This window comes from Saimiri boliviensis, chromosome 2 (assembly GCF_048565385.1).
Source record: "Saimiri boliviensis isolate mSaiBol1 chromosome 2, mSaiBol1.pri, whole genome shotgun sequence".
Classification (NCBI taxonomy): Eukaryota; Metazoa; Chordata; class Mammalia; order Primates; family Cebidae; genus Saimiri; species Saimiri boliviensis.
This window is the reverse complement of record NC_133450.1, coordinates 73,907,049-73,924,127: the sequence shown is the minus strand read 5'-3', so window position 1 is coordinate 73,924,127 and position 17,079 is coordinate 73,907,049. Positions and strand designations below refer to the sequence as shown.

General features: G+C 50.8%; 1 protein-coding gene across 4 annotated transcripts in view; it reads left to right on the top strand.

Annotated features, from left to right (window-relative positions):
* BCL11B (BCL11 transcription factor B) overlaps nucleotides 1–16,717 on the top strand; it is a 99,215-nt gene extending 82,498 nt beyond the window's left edge. For all 4 annotated transcript variants that reach the window (XM_074393589.1, XM_039469419.2, XM_074393590.1 and 1 more), the window contains one exon: nucleotides 11,678–16,717. In XM_074393589.1, the coding sequence (XP_074249690.1) occupies nucleotides 11,678–13,722 (2,045 nt within the window). In that variant the 3' untranslated portion in view covers nucleotides 13,723–16,717. The remainder of the gene's footprint in view (nucleotides 1–11,677) is intronic.
* Nucleotides 16,718–17,079: the final 362 nt, after the last annotated feature.

The following is a 17,079-nucleotide window of genomic DNA, read 5'->3' as shown; positions in this document are numbered from 1 at the left end:
CCATTTGTGGCACGTCGTATTGATTCGTCTTAATTGTGGTGCAGAAAAGAACATTCACTGGCTGATGACTTTTGTGCTCGGTGACAAGCTGGCTGGAGTTACTCTAGCACTGCAGTTGGTTAACCTGGCCGACAGCGGGCTTGGTCAGGCGGGCACCTGGGCTCCAGCCGCAGGAGCCACAGCGCCACCCCCCCACCCCAAGCTGGTGGCACAGCTGGGGCTCCCCGCCAGCCCCCGGCCCTCCTCCCAGGAGAGGGTTGGAGAGAAGGGAACCCACTGAGGGGCAGAGGAAATTCACACCCCACCATGCAGGCCTCTCCCTACGGCCAGCCTCCTCTTTTCGTCTTTCCGCAGAAGGACAAACTGACCTGCCGGGGACAGAGGGGCCATGGTTTCAGCCCCAGCCCCAGGCCAGCCCTTGGTTGGAGAGATGTACTCTGCATTTTGAAGGAAGTAAAACTAACAAAAGACAGGAAAAGAAAAAAAAAAAAAAGGAAAAGAACCCATCCTTGGATAAACCCAAGCTTGGTTAGTTGCTAGTTAGTGGTTGTGGGACTGGGTAATGGTCTCTGAACCCCACTGGGGGGAAAATTACTTGCAAAATGCATTAAAGATAAAAGAAAACACTTGGTGATCCACAAGGTGTTCCCCCCATTCATAAGGTCCAGTTTTTTTACCCTATAATTGCCTATCATTATACACAATTTAAATATTCAAACATTCTCCACAAACCCTGGGCTAGCATGTTTTTATTACAAATTCAGAACAAGGGAATAACCTTTAACTTCAGAGACAAATGAGACAAATTTACAAGTGCGTATCTGCTGTTTTCTTGTGCTTTATCAATCCCTGCGGACCGGAATACTTTTGCTCTAACGCCACTCAGAACAATATACATATATTACTACTTGTTTGTAGTGTGTCGGTAATGAGTCCCCTCTGCATTAGCTAACCTATATAACTCGGTGTCGAGGCTCTCCATAACGTCAATTATCTCCTTGGAGCTAAACGTACACTCCATTAAAATGAGATTTACTGCTCTGCCATACTTCTTGGGGTGGAATCTAGGGATTTTTTGTGTGTGTGGATTTAAGGAAAGGAAGGATGGAGGCTTGCCTGGTGAAGGAAGTTGTGAATTATGGAGAGGGGAGACTTCCTGTCTCAAGGAGGAGGAGGAGGAGGAGGAGGAGGAGGAGGAGGAGGAGGAGGAAGGGCCGCATGGGGTGCTTCTGGGAAGACTGAGTCCTGAGTGTCAGTGAGAAACGGCTGTATACCGGTCCCCACTCACACAGCTGCAGCCGACTCCGGGCTTTTTTTTTGGCCCGTTTATCTCCTAATTCCCTCTTTATTTGTCCATTAAAATGATAAGGATGGTTTGCTCTGTGCTTCTCTTTCTCATTCTCTGCAAAATTCCTGTCCCCCGAGTTCTTGAATCCTTTCAGAAAACTCCCCCGTTGGGTGGCGTGGGGGAACGTCACCATCAAAGTGACTTCAGCTATCAGCCCACCAAAACCCACCGGAGCAGTGCTGGCCCTTTTCAGGGAAGTTCACAGAAAGCAGATTTCAAGGGACTCTGAGAACGCATTCTTTTCGATTTCCAGTGGATTTGAGTGCCTTATCCGAAGAGGGGACCTCTACAGACAGCCTCGAGGAATGTGCTGTAGTTTTCCACGAATGCCACAGCTGAGCTGCCACATGGAAAATTGCTCTGTGCGTTCTGCCCTGGCTCTTCCATCTTGCTGACAAACACCACTGTTTTCACCCTGTGCTGGGATGCCCCTGCGGCTGGCAATTTTGCTTTATTCTGGGGTTGGGTGGCTGTTTCCCGAGCCTGAAACCACACACCTGGCCTGACCAAAGAATTGAGTGGTTGAAATAGAGACTGTTTTGGGAAATCGTGGGCGCATGGTGCCTGCCGCCTTAGCTCAGTTTTAATACTTCCCTGTCCCACCGACAGCCTGGATTGTCTCTTTCCTGACGGTGGATTCACAGGCCTGGGTGTTCAGCTGTGAGGCTTGCCGGAATCACTGAACTCCTGCTGGAGAGGGTAACATGGAAGCCACCTTCCTTGCCAGTGGAAGACTGGATCTTAAGTTTCATTCCTTTATACCGTACGGTTTCAGTTTGGAAATGGGGTTTCTCTGAAGAGTTCACCTGCACCTTTTTGTTATATTGAGATTTTCTCTTCCACTGAACAGTTCTTGACTTGAGTAGGCCTTGAATGTGGGCTTCAAATTTCTCATTGATAAAATAGGAAAGTGTTTCCTCTGATGGGATGTACAGCAATGGGATTTGCTCCACCCCCAGCTACGCTTCTTGTGTGTTTTCAGAGCCTCTCCATTTTCAATTCCACCTTCAGTTCTTCCTTTCTTTGAATCTGAGTCCCACCCCCATACCTTTGGGCATGCAGTGCCCTCTGCCAGGCATGCCTTTGCCCTCCCTTCTCTGCATGACAAATTCTTTTTTTGAGACGATCTTGCTCTGTCGCCCAGGCTGGAGTGCACTGGTGCCTCCCGGGTTCAAGCAATTCTCCTGCCTCAGCCGCCCGGGTAGCTGAGATTGCAGGCACCTGCCACCACATCCGGCTAATTTTTGTATTTTTAATAGAGATGGCCAAGAGTTCCACCAAGTTGGCCAGGCTGGTCTAGAACTCCTGACCTCAGTCAATCCGCCTGCTTCAGCTTGCTGGGATTACAGGCGTGAGCCACTGTGAATGACACACTGTTATTCTCCCTTCTGAACTAACACCAGGGTCTCCTCCTTGGAGAGTCTTTCCTGGTCCCCCCACGATGTCAGCCTCTCCCTCCTCTGGGTTCTCCAGTGCTTGGCACAGTCTTCACTAGTCACTGAGTGGCTTGAACCCTGCATAGATGTTCCTGGAGTCACTGGCATCTTGCTCTAGACTTTGGGCTCCATGAGGATAGGCCTTCATTTCTGTGTCCCTCCTCTTGGCATTGGGCCTGGCACAGAGTGGACAAGACAGTATGCCATTGCCAGCTCTGTGACTTGGGAAGATCCATCCCTCGTTCTGGGGTGGGCAGTGGCATACTGTCTTGGTTCTGTGTGGAGTCGCCTGGGATTCTGGCTGGCTTTGGTGGTTGGGATGCATCTGGCTCCTCTGCCAGGGAAGCAAGGCCGTTTTTGGAAGGTGCTGAGTGGAGCCCTGCTCTCTGGAGGGGCCCAGCATGGAGGGCGGTGTGCGGACTGTGTAGCTGGAGCATTCTCCCCAGTCTAGTCCTGGTCTTGGTGGAAGTAACTTCAGGAATGCTGACCGTGAGAAAACACAGGGGAAGTCTCGGTCTGTTCCCTGCTGCATGTGAGTCCCCATTTTGGGTGTTTTACCACGACAAGCCCTCTTCCTACAGCGAATGATGCAGGAAGGCAGGTATTGTTTTCACTGCAGGGATGAGGACCCTGAAGCCCCGGGATGTCCAGCAACTTGGCTGAAGTGTTTGGGCTCTGAAGTGGGTCTGGAAAGAGCGTGGCTCATGCTGGCAGAAGGCTGAGAAGACTCCTGGTCTGTGGGACGAATTGGCCACTGGCAGTCCTGAAGTGCAACCGCATTAGTCACCATGTTGCAGGCTGGTGTCCAAGCAGTCCACAAGACAACGCAGCCACTGTCCTCAGGGAGCTTGGAGTCCAGAAGATGAATTGTAAATAGATAATCTAAGGCCAATAATTTCTTCTTGAGCAACTTACTCCAGTTCTCTGGGCTTTAATTAATTTATTTTTTTTTTTATGGTGTCTTGCTCTGTCACCAGAATGGAGTGAGGCGGCACGGTCTCCGCTCACAGCCACCTCTACCTCCCGGTTTTAAGCGACTGGCCTGCCTCAGCCTCCCCAGTAGCTGGGATCACAGACATGTGCCACCATGTTTGGGCTTCCTTTGTTTCTTCTGTCAATGGTCACTGTGTGTAGAGTTATGTGAGGTCTAAATGAGGTGATGTGGGTAGGAGGTCTGGCCTCATGTGCATTCTGAACCCCCAAGTTGTCAAGCCCTTGAATTCTTCTCTCTCCTAGCACCCTCAACTTTTCCTGGCACCACCCATAATTTGCATTAACTAATGGAGTGAGTTATGGGGACTCCCTGTCTGCCCCTGGCGGGTGAGCTGCACCCTTAGCTACCAGCATAGTACCTCGCAGAGGAAGGGTGCAGATCTTGTTTGTTCAGTGAATGAATGAAAATCAGATGCAGACGCAGAGCTCAGCAGGACACACAGTGCTACCAAGTTCATTCAGCCCCGTCGATTCGGATTCCACATTTACTGGGTTTTCATGTACCAGGATCCAGGGATAGCAAAGAGGTACGGGTGTGCTTTGTTTGGCAGTGACTGCCTGGAGCCTGGGGTTAAAGAGGATTCCAAGGCCTGGAGGGAGAGGGCAGGGATGGATTGGTCATGTCTGCCACAGGCCTCCGTGTCAGGGCAGTGGCTTTCTTAGCTAGAGGCTGGCTCAGCGCTTCCCCTTCAGAGGAGACCATGCATTATTGGTCATAGTTCCGCTGCTACCACCATCACCACTGGCACCCGTCTGTGGGCCACCTGCTTTGAAAGGCTTTTCTCTTCCAAACGGCATCTATTATTTTCCCATGAGATAATCAGCATGATTTCATGGAGTTACTGCAATTCTAGCCAAAGGCAACACATCTTGAGATTTTTGTTAGTACGTGGGCTGGAATGAAAGGTAAAATATGGAAGCCCAGGTAGCTAGCCCCCTCCCTGCCCAGAGTGTGTCTGCTGCTCTTCTGACCCAGCGTTTATCAGAACAGTTAACGAGAGCACAGGCTTTACCACGGGCAGCCATGTGTAACCACGGGCAGCCGTGTAGCCCCAGATGGATCCCCTTATCTCTTCTTGTCCTCAGTTTCTTTATCTGTAAAATGGTGGTAATGACGGTGGGTACTGAAGGGGTGGCTGGAGCAGCATGAGAGGTCCTCGGTGTGCTTAGCTCAGAGCCTGGCAGGTGGTGAGGATTTCATAAAGCCTTCTTGTTACCACCGTATTATTTCCCCAGTTGCACCTTGTCTTAGAGATAGCTGAGGTTTCACAGAATGCATTTGGAACAGGCAGGGATGGTTTTCAATTCTGCAGATGGCCGTGCCCAGGAATGATACAGACACGAAACTTACCCCTGAGCTGCCCAATTGACATCTCCTTTCCAACATCACGAAAAAAGATAGCTTTTAAATGAATAAGGAATCCACACATCTGAGGGATAACACTGATAATTACGATCATTTGGGAACTGTGGAGATGGCATCTTTAGCAGACAGATTCTGAAGGCGGACTGAGTAGTTGGCCAGTGAAACCAGCTGTCTCCTTGGGTACTGGGCACCCTGAAGTCCAGAGCGGGGAAGGGAGCTGCCACAGGGGGCCCTGGGATCTGGCTCCCCATCCCTGGATTCTGCCACCTTGGTGTCTGGTGTCTGCCTCACCGGGTCCCCAGTGATGTGTCACATGCAGCAGGCTCTGTTGCTCGTTCTGTGAAATGTGTCCACTTCTCCTTTCTAGGGTCAGGGCTGTGGAGGACCTGGCCGGGTTCCATCTGGACATCATCAGTGCCTCCCACTTGGAGGGCACTCACAGTGTGGTGGGTTCTCCTTCCTGGCCATTTTCTTTGTGGAACAGGCCCTGACAAGTATAGAGAGGACGATAAATCTTCTGGGTGCTGCTGTGTGCCGAGGCGGGCTGCAGCCTGCTCGGGGTCAGGAAGCCTGTGGAGGGGCATGGGCTGCCCCTTTCTGGCTGTGCCACTTTGCTTCTCTGAGCATCAGTTTGCCCATGTGCCAGCTGGGACGCAGTTTTCACCTGGCCCACCCTCGAGGCCTCAGCGAGCAAAGATGGTGTGAGCGAACGCATGGGAAATGCCACGTCTGGGGTAAAATGTTTTGCAAACTGTAAAGGGGCCTGCGATGCTGGGACCCCGTTCTTACTCTAGCCCCCTAACCTCAGGAGATCACTCCAGTTCCTGCTTGAGTCAAGGGGGTGTCTCCTTGTGGCTTCTTCTTGAACAGCAGTGGGCCCCTAAATCTCACCAGGCAGGAATGCCCTTCCCTTTGGTATCACTTGGCCTTAGGAGGACCACTATCAATTACAGCCTTTTCATTGAATAATAATTTCAATTACAGGTGTGTTTTTTTATTGAACATCTCTGATACCTTTACTGGTATTATTAGAGCAACCAGCTTAATAAGGAGGAACAATTATTCAAATGCTCATAAAAAAAGCCTAATGGCAGAGGGAGAGTCACATTTCATTGCAGGAGTCCAGTTCCACATCGGTTCCCAAGCATCACAATAAAAAATGATGTTTCCTCAATGTTTGCAAGTTTCTGCTTCCCTAGAACCTCTAATGCATGAGGCAGGCTGCATTAAATGTCCTCCAGGGTTTCATTATTGCTGGAGTTCGACTGAATGTCATCCCTGAAACTCCGTGGCCAGGTACAAGGATGGATCATAAAAAACAAAATGTGCAAAACCCATTGGAACATCTGCACAGCCGTGTGCGATTTACAGGCTGTGCCCACACACAGAAGCTCCTTCGGCCTCCTCTGCCCTCTTTGGAGCCAGGTATATTGTTCCCATTCTATTGATGAGGAGATCAAGTTTCAGAGAGGTTAAATGACTCGACTGAATTCCCCCTTCTGGGGACAGCAAGGTGAGGGGTATGGATGCATTGCTGCTGTCCAGGGCTCTCGTGACCCAGAGATCTTGGGCAGCGTTCTGCATTTGAGAAAGATGTCCAGGGTTTCTGTCTAGAGCCAGCAGAGCAAAGAAGATCCAGTGTGGGTTTCTGTCAATGGATACAAAAATGTCTGAGAAAGGAAGGACGGAAGGAAGCAAGGGAGGCCGAGGCGCTGGATCTGAGTCGCCAAGCGTGACTTAGTGAGTAAAATGCAGCTGACGTTTCTAGGTCTGTAGGCCAGGTTTGATGTTGCTGGGTAAATCGCTTCTAAATAATCTACGCCTTGACCTATCAGTGGGACTCTCAGCAGCCTGTCTGGGCCGCTAGCATGAAGTTGTCACCCCTCTCGACCGTGCAGCCTCCAGCTCACCTGTGGGCAGGTGGCCCTCAGTTCCAGGAGGCGGGTGACAGCCAGGAAACATCTGGTCCCAGGAAGGGGAGTGGGCCAGCCCCCAGTCAGAAGGAGCCTGCTCACCAAGGGTCTTCTGTTGCACTTAAAGCCATTCGAGACTGCGTGCCTCATGTTTAAAATATTTAGCGGGTTTTCAAATAGAAAAATGTTCTGTGTGGCTCTTCGAAGACTTTCTGACAATGTTCAGTTCCTAAAAGTGAGCAAGGCCCATGCTCAGGGCTACTTCTGGGCAAGAGATAACCCTGGAGCAATAATAAGGAAATGAACATTTTATTAAAAAAAGAAGGGAAGGGGGATAGGAAAGAGAGTTATCGAGGGTGGGCCTTTGAGGGCTGGGCAATGTTTAGGGTATCAGAAGTCGTCAGATTCTGGGGAGGCTGTCACCTGCCGTGAAATCTTGCCATTGTGCAGAGGGAATTCTTGGAACGAAAGCAGTTCACAGACACGGGTCCAGTAAGAGCTTCCCAGGCAGGACAGGTGGCCCCGAAATCCAGCCTGATGATCACATCACTCTTCACCTGATGGCAAATTATGGACAGGAACTTCCTCCCTGTGCTGCTCCAAGTTAGTTTTAGAAGGTTTTTTATTTTGTTTTGTTTTGTTTTGTTTTTGAGATGGTCTTGCTCTGTCGCTCAGGCTAGAGTGCAGTAGTGCCATCTCAGTTCACTGCAACCTCTGCCTCCTGGGTTCAAGTGATTCTCTGGCCTCAGCCTCCCGAGTAGCTGGGATGATAGGCATCTGCCACTACATCTGGTTAATTTTTGTATTTTTAGTAGAGACGGAGTTTCACCATGTTGGCTTTGAACTCCTGACCTCAAGTGATCTGCCCACCTCAGCCTCTCAAAGTACTGGGATTACAGGCGTGAGCCATGATGCCGAGCCAGAAGCATTTTGTATTTAAACAAGAAGTGGAAACACTTGAGCTGTTCAGCACCTGACTTCAGTAGCTGCCATTTTGAGTTGAAAACCTTGGGATGTGGCCACTTCAGCTGTAGAGCCACCTTCATTTCTGGCCTGCCTAGGAGCTCTGCATTTTCCTCTGATAGCCACATTCCTCCCTCACCAGCCACAGAACTTTTCAGAAAATCTGTAGCCACCTAGATCAAGAAACAGGAAGTGTTTTGGAGCACTTCCCAGGGAAAGAGATGATGAAAAAGAGATTGGGGGAAGGGAGGTGGCCCGACTTCAAAACACGAAGGACCGGAGCCACAGAGAGCAGTGAATCGATTAATCAGAGCGGCTGAAGGGCGGTACAGGGTACAGGAACGCTCTTTAATTTGAAAATCTATGACCCTGGAGGAAGGGACACTTCATTTGCGTTATTAGCTCCTGTGTCAGAAAGGGATGTTTATTTCTCTTCTTTTTTATTACTTATTTATTCTAATTCCCAAAAAGGGTGTGAGGAGGTGTCTAAATATGGCATCTGGCCAGCTCTCCTGCGAGGCTGTCTGAGCTAAGGCGTGATGTTCCCCAGCTACATTCACTAATAAGCTGAGGACAGAAATGCTGCCCAGAGAAGCTGGGCGCTTCCTCTGTTCGCTGAGGGTGTGCAGAAAGGGAGGGCTGTGGTGTTGGTGTGGCCTTACAGGGAGAATCACGGCCACCCAGGGCCTTGGGAAGGCGTCCCTGCCCTATCCAAGCTGGGAGGCTTCCCCTCAGGGGCTCCTTCATGGGGGAACTGAATTACCTGGAAGACTGAGAGAGGGAAATGACCCAGACATCCAAAAAAAAAAAAAAAAGAGTTGACCGAGGTGGGCAGATCACAAGGTCAGGAGATCGAGACCATCCTGGCCAACATGGTGAAACCCCGTCTTTACTAAAAATACAAGAGACATGCTGGAGAAAGAAGAAAGCCTCAGAGGTTCCCCTTGAGCAGTTTTTAAACGAGAGATGAGGCCAAACTTCAGAATTCCTTGTTCATTTCTGTCTTCCGTATCACTGTCTTCTCATCACCAGCCACACAGACAGAACAGGAGAGGAGAGTGAAAGAATCCCTATGTAATGCCGAACTCGTAAAACCACGGCTTGGTTTCTCGTGTTGGTATCCTGGGCTAACTGGTTCTGAGGTCGTAGGGGAATCTCCACCCTGCCCCTCAGACGGCACAAAGCCTTCTGTGACGTTGCAGGCATGGGGTGTCTTGGGGAGGTCCTGGCCCCACAGAAACTGGCCTGCTCACTCAGTTTCAGGCAGAGGCACGGGCCACACTCAAGACTGAAGCCCCTGGACGGAATTCAGGGTACTTGGTCCTCAAGTCACTTGGTTTTTAAAAGATGGTTTCCAAATGAAGGTTTATGTGCCTATAAACACTGCTAAGTGTGCAGCCTTCCAGAAACATAATTAGTGGGTGGAAAACAAAAACGCCGTCTGTCTAGGATTTCCGAAGTCCTGTCATGGATTGGTGGAGAGGCTCACACCGGGAGTGTTTTCTCCACTTCCCACCGCGCCTTACCAATATTGAGTATGGTCATTCATTTGCACATCTGGCTTCACCAGAGACTGCGGCTCCTGTACTTCAGCATCTGCGTTCAAATCTTCCAGGTGGAAGAAAGTTTGAAAAAACAAAAGGGGTCTTTCAAGATCTCGTATGCTGTGTCTTCTGCTGGGTTTGAGCTGGGATTCCTGTTCCTCTTGCTTCCCCAGCTAGTGAGTGCGGCGAGAGAAGCCGGCCATGTCTGCACCATCTCTTTCACGTGGAGCATTAGGAGAGGTACCCGCTGGAAGCGCAGCAATCTTCACCCACAGGTGTGGGAGGACGCCCTCAGGACGGGTTCTGGAGGAAATGTGCCGTCTCCATTTTGTGACTGTCTCAGTGACAGACAAAGACCATGACGTTTTGGCTCTGTGCCATGAGTGTCCGCTACAATTTGCTGCCCGTGTCACCAGAGCTAGTTGCTGACACGTCAGCATTTGCCACTCTTCATCCCGACTGCCCTGTCAGATGTGACGATGTTCTTTCATTCCTTGGTATTCTGGCAGAGGACTTTGAAATACTCATTTAGGGCCGGGCGCGGTGGCTCAAGCCTGTAATCCCAGCACTTTGGGAGGCCGAGACGGGTGGATCACAAGGTCAAGAGATCGAGACCATCCTGGTCAACATGGTGAAACCCCGTCTCTACTAAAAATACAAAAAATTAGCTGGGCATGGTGGCGCGTGCCTGTAATCCCAGCTACTCAGGAGGCTGAGGCAGGAGAATTGCCTGAACCCAGGAGGCGGAGGTTGCGGTGAGCCGAGATCGCGCCATTGCACTCCAGTCTGGGTAACGAGAGTGAAACTCAGTCTCAAAAAAAAAAAAAAAAAAAAAAAAAAAAAAAAAAAGAAATACTCATTTAGGCCAGTGTGCCCCACCCTCCCTGGGGGTCTGAAGGTTGAATTCCAAGCGGGGTTTGGGCGTGTGTGGGAGGACACGGGGTGGCAGCTGTCACAGTAGTAGCGGATCTTCACAGCAGGTTAAACTTCCTTTCCTACGAATCCATGTTCAGTTGTATGGTGTTTTCTGCACAGATGGTGGTTTGGGAAACAGGAGAATTTCCTATAGCTAAAAATCCCAAATGTTGCAGAGGTACTGCAGCTATTTCTCTTTAAAAAAGAAAAAAAAAAAAAAAGTTGGCCAAGGAGGGCAGATCACAAGGTCAGAAGATGGAAAACATCCTGGCCAACATGGTGAAACCCCGTCTCTACTAAAAATACAAAAATTAGCCAGGCGTGGTGGTGCATGCCTGTAGCCCTAGCTACTCCGGAGGCCGAGGCAGGAGAATTGCTAGAACCCCAGAGGCGGAGGCTGCAGTGAGCTGAGATTGCGCCACTGCACTCCAGCCTCGGGGACAGAGGGAGACTCTGTCTAAAAAAAAAAAAAGTTCTCAGGATAGTACAGTTTGATTTGTGTTTTTGTACAACTTCCTGGAATCAAATATTGTCAGAATTGGTTGTTCTCAGAGAGGGCAGGGCGGTGATCTTGCCCCCCTCCCTGGGAAGATTTGGCAAGATCTGGAGGCATTTGGTCCTCACGACTTGGGGAGGTGGGTGCTTCTGGCATCTGTTTAGTGGGTGCAGGCAGAGGACGCTGCTAAACATCCTGCAATGCGCACGACAGTCCCCACCGCCCAAAGAACTAGGATGTAAATGTCAGTGGTGCCTTGACTGAGAAACCCTGGCCTAGATGGTTTCGGGTGGGAGCATGCTGGAGGGCTGGGATTTGCCGGGGCCTTTACACAGTCCAACCTTGACAGAATTCCTACTACAGGATCATATTCTCACAGACACGATCTCCGTGGCCTCGGAGGTAATGGAGATAAGAACCCCTTTCCTTTGGGGGAGCAAGGCGGGCCTTACAGAATTGAAATAACTGGCGGACGTCCAGGTGCCAGGGCCGCCTGCCCACACTCCCTGCCTCTCCAGCCCCCCCAGCCGAGTGGAGACAAGGCCGGGCCTGCTTGCAAGCCGCCCTGCCGCCCCTGTCAGGCAGGGCACGGGGATCCAGGATGTGGCCGGGCCGCGCACTCCAGGCCAGCGGCCCCGCGGTGCCCACGGCCCGCTACCGCTTCTCACGCTGTCTCTGCCTTTCTGTCCGTGTGTCTCCCCAGGTAAAGATGAGCCTTCCAGCTACATTTGCACAACATGCAAGCAGCCCTTCAACAGCGCGTGGTTCCTGCTGCAGCACGCGCAGAACACGCATGGCTTCCGCATCTACCTGGAGCCCGGGCCGGCCAGCAGCTCGCTCACGCCGCGGCTCACCATCCCGCCGCCGCTCGGGCCCGAGGCCGTGGCGCAGTCCCCGCTCATGAATTTCCTGGGCGACAGCAACCCCTTCAACCTGCTGCGCATGACGGGCCCCATCCTGCGCGACCACCCGGGCTTCGGCGAGGGCCGCCTGCCGGGAACGCCGCCGCTCTTCAGCCCCCCGCCGCGCCACCACCTGGACCCGCACCGCCTCAGTGCCGAGGAGATGGGGCTCGTCGCCCAGCACCCCAGTGCCTTCGACCGAGTCATGCGCCTGAACCCCATGGCCATCGACTCGCCCGCCATGGACTTCTCGCGGCGGCTCCGCGAGCTGGCGGGCAACAGCTCCACGCCGCCGCCCGTATCCCCGGGCCGCGGCAACCCTATGCACCGGCTCCTGAACCCCTTCCAGCCCAGCCCCAAGTCCCCGTTCCTGAGCACGCCGCCGCTGCCGCCCATGCCCCCCGGTGGCACGCCGCCCCCGCAGCCGCCGGCCAAGAGCAAGTCGTGCGAGTTCTGCGGGAAGACCTTCAAGTTCCAGAGCAATCTCATCGTGCACCGGCGCAGCCACACGGGCGAGAAGCCCTACAAGTGCCAGCTGTGCGACCACGCGTGCTCGCAGGCCAGCAAGCTCAAGCGCCACATGAAGACGCACATGCACAAGGCCGGCTCGCTGGCAGGCCGCTCCGACGACGGGCTTTCGGCCGCCAGCTCCCCCGAGCCCGGCACCAGCGAGCTGGCGGGCGAGGGCCTCAAGGCCACCGACGGCGACTTCCGCCACCACGAGAGCGACCCGTCGCTGGGCCACGAGCCGGAGGAGGAGGAGGAGGAGGAGGAGGAGGAGGAGGAGGAGCTGCTGCTGGAGAACGAGAGCCGGCCCGAGTCGAGCTTCAGCATGGACTCGGAGCTGAGCCGCAACCGCGAGAACGGCGGCGGCGGGGTGGCCGGGGTGCCGGGCGCGGGGGGCGGTGCGGCCAAGGCGCTGGCGGAGGAGAAGGCGCTGGTGCTGGGCAAGGTCATGGAGAACGTGGGCCTGGGCGCGCTGCCGCAGTACGGCGACCTCCTGGCCGACAAGCAGAAGCGCGGCGCCTTCCTGAAGCGCGCGGCGGGCGGCGGGGACGCGGGCGATGACGACGACGCGGGCGGCTGCGGGGACGCGGGCGCGGGCGGCGCGGTCAACGGGCGCGGGGGCGGCTTCGCGCCGGGCGCCGAGCCCTTCCCGGGGCTCTTCCCGCGCAAGCCCGCGCCGCTGCCCAGCCCCGGGCTCAACAGCGCGGCGAAGCGCATCAAGGTGGAGAAGGACCTGGAGCTGCCGCCCGCCGCGCTCATCCCGTCCGAGAACGTGTACTCGCAGTGGCTGGTGGGCTACGCCGCGTCGCGGCACTTCATGAAGGACCCCTTCCTGGGCTTCACGGACGCGCGCCAGTCGCCCTTCGCCACGTCGTCCGAGCACTCGTCCGAGAACGGCAGCCTGCGCTTCTCCACGCCGCCCGGGGACCTGCTGGACGGCGGCCTGTCGGGCCGCAGCGGCACGGCCAGCGGAGGCAGCACCCCGCACCTGGGCGGGCCCGGGCCCGGGCGGCCCAGCTCCAAGGAGGGCCGCCGCAGCGACACGTGCGAGTACTGCGGCAAGGTGTTCAAGAACTGCAGCAACCTGACGGTGCACCGGCGGAGCCACACCGGCGAGCGGCCTTACAAGTGCGAGCTGTGCAACTACGCGTGCGCGCAGAGCAGCAAGCTCACGCGCCACATGAAGACGCACGGGCAGATCGGCAAGGAGGTGTACCGCTGCGACATCTGCCAGATGCCCTTCAGCGTCTACAGCACCCTGGAGAAACACATGAAAAAGTGGCACGGCGAGCACTTGCTGACTAACGACGTCAAAATCGAGCAGGCCGAGAGGAGCTAAGCGCGCGGGCCCCGGCGCCGCGCCCCTGTACAGTGGAACCGTTGCCAACCGAGAGAATGCTGACCTGACTTGCCTCCGTGTCACCGCCACCCCGCACCCCGCGTGTCCCCGGGGCCCGGGGGAGGCGGCACTCCAACCTAACCTGTGTCTGCGAAGTCCTATGGAAACCCGAGGGTTGATTAAGGCAGTACAAATTGTGGAGCCTTTTAACTGTGCAATAATTTCTGTATTTATTGGGTTTTGTAATTTTTTTGGCATGTGCAGGTACTTTTTATTATTCTTCTTTCTGTTTGACTTCCTTTGAGAGATTTTGTTGGGTATTCATCCCTTCTTCTTCTTCTTCTTTTGTTTTTTTTTTTCTTTTAACCCGGTAGTAGCCTGAGCAATGACTCGCAAGCAATGTTAGAGGGGAAGCATATCTTTTAAATTATAATTTGGGGGGAGGGGTGGTGCTGCTTTTTTGAAATTTAAGCTAAGCATGTGTAATTTCTTGTGAAGAAGCCAACATTCAAATGACTTTTAAAGTTGTTTATCTTTTTATTCCTTCCTCTTTTTTTTTGTCCTGAAATAAAAAGTGGCATGCAGTTTTGTTTTAGTTTTTTTGATTTTTTGTTTTTGGGGTGGGGGTTGTGGATGTACAGCGGATAACAATCTTTAAAGTCGTAGCACTTTGTTTCAGAATTGGAATGGAGTTGTAGCACTCATGACGTCCCAAGTGAAGCGGCCTTTTCTGTGTTGATTTCAGCTTTCACATTACATAAGGGAAATCTTCACTGGTGGTGCTGGGGAAGGCACCCCACAGACTCAGCACCGCCAGAGATAGGGTTTTGGAGGGCTCCTCTGGGAAATGGCCTGACAGCATTCTGAGGTTGTGCATGACCAGCAGATATTATCCTTTTCTTGGAGTGTTGGTGTGCCCTGGGGTGCCATGGCTGCTATTCGCTGTAGATTAGGCTAAATAAAATGGGCTGAGGGTACCTTTTAGGGGAGATGGGGTGGCCTGCAGTGACACAGAAAGGAAGAAACCAGTGGTGTTCTTTTAGGCTTTTTTCTGGCTTGATGGCTTCTCTCTCTCTCTCTCTCTCTCTCTCTGTCTCTCTCTTTCTCTCTCTCCTCTCTCTCCCCTCTCTCGCTCTCTCTTTTTAAATCACCCCACCACATAAATCTCAAATCCTATGTTGCAGCAAATGGTCATTGATCATTTCCCAAGCAGACGAATACCCTAATGAATTGAAGTTAGTGTTCTCTTATTTAATGCACACTGATGATATTGTAGGGATGGGTGGAGTGGGGATCTTAACAAATTTCTATTCCCTTTTACTGAAAAAGCAGGGGAGGAGTTCCATCAGAAGGTACCCAGCGTTACTTCCCAGTTTTTTTTTGTTTTGTTTTCTATCTCATTAGGTTGGAAGGTACTAAACATTTAACTGTTCAGATTAGACATTTGAATTCTGTTGACCCGCACTTTAAAGCTTTTGTTCGCATTTAAATTAAATGGCTTCTAAACAAGAAATTGCAGCATATTCTTCTCTTTGGCCCAGAGGTGGGTTAAACTGTAAGGGACAGCTGAGATTGAGTGTCAGTATTGCTAAGCGTGGCATTCACAATACTGGCACTATAAAGAACAAAATAAAATAATAATTCCTAGGACAGTTTTTCTACTGCCATTCAATTTGATGTGAGTGCCTTGAAAACTGATCTTCCTATTTGAGTCTCTTGAGACACATGCAAAACTTTTTTTTGAAATGAAAAGACTTTTTAAAAAAGTAAAACAAGAAAAGTACATTCTTTAGAAACTAACAAAGCCACATTTACTTTAAGTAAAACATAAAAAAAATTTTTTTCTGGTTGAAGATAGAGGATATGAAATGCCATAAGACCCAATCAAATGAAGAAATAAACCCAGCACAACCTTGGACATCCATTAGCTGAAGTATCCTCAGCCCCTTTTGTTTTTAGGACAACGCTGCTTAGATATGGAGTGGAGGTGATTTACTGCTGAATTAAAACTCAAGTGACGCAAGTTACAAGTTGATCTCGTTGAATGAAAAGCAAAACAAAAACAATTCAGGAACAACGGCTAATTTTTTCTAAAGTTAAATTTAGTGCACTCTGTCTTAAAAATACGTTTACAGTATTGGGTACATACAAGGGTAAAAAAAAATTGTGTGTATGTGTGTTGGAGCGATCATTTTTTTTTTTTCAAAGTTTGCTTAATAGGTTATACAAAAATGCCACAGTGGCCGCGTGTATATTGTTTTCTTTTGGTGACGGGGTTTTAGTATATATTATATATATTAAAATTTCTTGATTACTGTAAAAGTGGACCAGTATTTGTAATAATCGAGAATGCCTGGGCATTTTACAAAACAAGAAAAAAAATACCCTTTTCTTTTCCTTGAAAATGTTGCAGTAAAATTTAAATGGTGGGTCTATAAATTTGTTCTTGTCACAGTAACTGTAAAGTCGGAGTTTTAGTAAATTTTTTTCTGCCTTGGGTGTTGAATTTTTATTTAAAAAAATGTATAGAAACTTGTATTTGGGGATTCAAAGGGGATTGCTACACCATGTAGAAAAAGTATGTAGAAAAAAAGTGCTTAATATTGTTATTGCTTTGCAGAAAAAAAAAAATCACATTTCTGACCTGTACTTATTTTTCTCTTCCCGCCTCCCTCTGGAATGGATATATTGGTTGGTTCATATGATGTAGGCACTTGCTGTATTTTTACTGGAGCTCGTAATTTTTTAACTGTAAGCTTGTCCTTTTAAAGGGATTTAATGTACCTTTTTGTTAGTGAATTTGGAAATAAAAAGAAAAAAAAAAACAAAAACAAACAGGCTGCCATAATATATTTTTTTAATTTGGCAGGATAAAATATTGCAAAAAAAAAAAAAAACCACACACACATTTGTATGTTAAGTCCTATTGTACAGGAGAAAAAGGGTTGTTTGACAACCTTTGAGAAAAAGAAACAAAAGGAAGTAGTTAAATGCTTTGGCTCACAAATCATTTAGTTGTATATATTTTTTGTCGGAGTTGGCCTACACAGAGAACCGTTCATGTTGGGCTTCTCTCTGAACGCCCCGAACCTTGCATCAAGGCTCCTTGGTGTGGCCACAGCAGACCGGATGGGAAATTCTTTATTTGTGTTGAGTGGGAAAAAACCAGTTTTTGTAAAGATGTCAGTAACATTCCACATCGTCCTCCCTTTCTCTAAGAGGCCATCTGTAAGAGGAAAGATGAGGAGAGAGAGCGAGAAAACATCTTCCTCTACCATCACTTCCGTGGCGGTCACCACCACCACCTCTCCCGCCCGTACCAGCAGAAAGCAATGCCAACTGAGCTTCTTGAGTACT